The 3193-nt window shown below is 40.7% G+C and overlaps 1 protein-coding gene across 2 annotated transcripts in view; it reads right to left on the bottom strand.

Moving 5' to 3' along the window:
• Window positions 1–3193, bottom strand: part of LOC111461257 (FRIGIDA-like protein 3) — a 7686-nt gene that overhangs the window by 902 nt on the left and 3591 nt on the right. Inside the window, exons 1-3 of one of the 2 annotated variants that reach the window (XM_023104788.1) lie at window positions 2487–3107; window positions 1267–2324; window positions 710–882 (exon numbers count right to left, since the gene is read on the bottom strand). In XM_023104788.1, the coding sequence (XP_022960556.1) occupies window positions 710–882; window positions 1267–2324; window positions 2487–2563 (1308 nt within the window). In that variant the 5' untranslated portion in view covers window positions 2564–3107. Of the gene's footprint in view, window positions 1–709; window positions 883–1266; window positions 2325–2486; window positions 3108–3193 lie in introns of those variants that run through there. The other variant, XM_023104789.1, reaches the window with a different exon arrangement.

Genomic DNA, 3193 nt, shown 5'->3' with positions numbered 1-3193 from the left:
TCTTTTTTTTTTTTTTTTTGTCTGTGTTGAGGTTACTCCTACCAACTCCACGGTCTGAAGCCACGAGATCCCACATTGATCCCTAACAGATGCATTTTAAAAACTTTGAGAGGAAGTCCGAAAGGGAAAGTCCAAAGAGGACAATATCTGCTAGTGATGAGCTTGGACCATTACAAATGGTATCAGAGTCAGACATTGGACCATGTGCCAGAGAGGAGGCTGAGCCCCGAAGGGGGTGGACACGAGGCAGTGTGCCAACAAGGATGCTGGGCCCTGAAGGGGGTGGATTGAGGGGTCCTACATCGATTGGAGAAGGAAACGAGTGCCAGCGAGGACACTGGACCCCGAAGGGGAGTGGATTGTGAGATCCTACATCGATGGGGAGGAGAACGAACATTCTTTATAAAAGTGTAGAATTCTCTCCCCAGCAGATGCATCTTAAAAACCTTGAGGGGAAGCCCGAAAGGGAAAGCCCGACAAAATCTGCTAGGGGTGGACTTTTATAATTACAATCATTATATCATGTTCCAGCTCCAGCTTAAGTAACCAATATGAGATTCTGAAGCCACTGGTATAGGGGTATTAATCCCAATAAAGATTTTGATTTGATCATGCTCCAGCTCCACCTCCAGTAACCAATATGAGATTCTAACCTTATTCTTTGATTCAGATTAAGTAACTAAACAAAGCTTGGTTAAGAAGGAAAAACCTGTGCAGTGGGGGATGCATTTCCAGATTTGACTGGAGAAGACGATTTCTTTGCCTCCTTTAGATAGGACTTCAGCAATGGCACTGGAGGGAACTGCACTGTCAGTTCAAATGCAAAAGCCAAATTCACAGCATCAATTTGCCTTCCACTGTTAACCAATACTTCAATGACACCTGCAGAAAGACAAGCAAAGAAACCATTAACAAGAGAACGAAAAGGACAAAGGTGAGGCGAATCGCATCCAGACAAGAATAACTAAAATAGTAATGCAAGCATAGTAACTTTTTCGACGTTTTGGCACATATTTTTCAAAATCTCTAGCACCTAATATGTAACGGCCCAAGCCCACTACTAGCAGGTATGTCCTCCTTGGGCTTTCCCTTTTAGGGAAAAGGTGTCTGCTAGGGAGAGGTTTTCACATTCTTATAAAGAATGCTTCGTTCCCTCTCCAACCGATGTGGAATCTCACATAATATGACTGGTGTGGAAGGGTATTTAAAGGAGAGGCTAGACAATTATTAAGTCAGGACATGGTACATTAAGAATAAAAGACTGACCTGGCATCTTGTCTGATAACCCTAAAGATCGACATAAATCAGCAGCTTGGCGGCGACGGGAGACCATTGGCACGAGCCTGGATAACTCTACATCATTAAAATCAGATGCAATGTCAAAAGTATCCAGAAGCTGCAAAAAGGCATGAGCCTCCAATGAGTTGCCATTACTCGCGTCCACATCAAGAGCATCCAGCTTTGGTTTCCATTCTCCAGCGATTTTCTTTGCTTGTAACTTGACTTCAGCTGACATCACTTTAGAAACAGATTCAACATCCATAGTTTTCAGCAAAATGCTTAAACATTCCATCAACATGATGCAGGTTCGACGTGAACCCAGTAGATCTGAGTTTTTCTTTCCATCCAAGTTTGCAATTTCTCCACTGTAGAAGTTTTCCAGGGAGTTCAAGACCATATAGGCTGGGTTTGCTGCTGCTTTTAGTGCAAATGGAATCTCATCCCTTATTGCAGCAAGGTTCTTTCGGTTGTCTGATATAAATTTGTGCAGCCCTGCTGAGTCCATCTCTTCACATAATTGTACTAATTGAGGATAAGACTTGACCCCGAAGTGTCCATCATCATGAGTATCTTTCACAACTTCTGAGGTATTTTCACTAGTCAAAGAATCAGGTGGTTTATCTAACGCTTTTGGTTCCCCACTTTGATAGTCATCAGGGCAAGAAGGCGTTTCTGATGCCACCTTCCTATGCTTATCTCGTGCAATAGCAACAGCAAATGCTGCAGCATCTCTTTTATTTTGAAGACTCTCCAGCGAGACTTGTTCTTTAGCAAATATAGAAGCTTCACGCTTCTCTAACATTTGACGGGCCTCTGTTGTTTTGGTTGCATATTCCTTTTCTTGGTCTTCTAACTCATCAAAACGCCTCTTCAAGGATTTCTCTAGCCCATGGAAATGTTCTTCAAGTTCTTTCCATTTCAAGTTAAGTGTTAATGCTCTGTGACTTTCAAGCTCAGCAAATGCTTTCTGAAGCTGTTGTATCTTAGAGGTTGTAGAGTCAATTAGCGTTTCAACTGAATGTGTGACATCCATGGCAAAGGAGCTGAAGATGATACGAAGAGAGAGAAGATGTCATTAACTGTCGAATTGGATTTATTAATCCAATTAGGCATCTATTACTAAAAAAAAAGATATACTATGAAACAATACGTACATACATAAATATATATATATAGATTGAGAGAGAGAGAGAGAGAAAGCTCACACTTCATACATCAACAATGAAGCGCACATGACCAAGACAACTTTAAGGCAGCCAATTAAAAAATCCATTGAGATCATCAGTTTAAACCACTAAATCCTCATAGAAAAGTACCATATAACTACGCAAGGAAAACAAAAGGCACAAATGCGTAGGTCGACAAACTTTAAAGCTTTACGCTGCTTTAAGTCCATCCAAGAAGAGAAAGATGTTAGATTCAAGAAGAGAAACAAACTGAAGCTTAGAGTTTGGTTTTCTAAGCACTAAATAAATAATGCTAGGAACTCCGCTTTCGTAGAGAGAAATGGAAGCATTTTGAGGGAGCCCTTCGGCACACCAATTACCTTAGAACTCCTCAACAAAGGCTGTAACCACTAATCGTATGTCAACCCTCCATGGGTGTGCTTAGCTGTTGATGAATCAAAAGCTTTAAAATGCACTGAGTCTTACATCTCTTGTCAACAACTATTCCAAACCCACAAATTCTCTTCTTCCTTTCCAACCAAACTAACCATGGAATAGAGAAAAAAAATCAGCTTGCCCCAACACACATCCTCTACCCAAAAACGGAGGATTCAAAATGATTACTTCTAACATTTTTTGGCTAAGGAACATTTAATCACGAGGTGAAATCATAAAAGGGTAAGAAAACCATATGCCCAAGGAAAATTACAAAAAAAAAAAAAAAAAAAAAATTTTCCAATGGACAA

Source organism: Cucurbita moschata, unplaced genomic scaffold (assembly GCF_002738365.1).
Source record: "Cucurbita moschata cultivar Rifu unplaced genomic scaffold, Cmos_1.0 Cmo_Scf00024, whole genome shotgun sequence".
NCBI lineage: Eukaryota > Viridiplantae > Streptophyta > Magnoliopsida > Cucurbitales > Cucurbitaceae > Cucurbita > Cucurbita moschata.
Note: the sequence above shows the minus strand (reverse complement) of the source record. Positions and strands in the feature narration are given on the sequence as shown.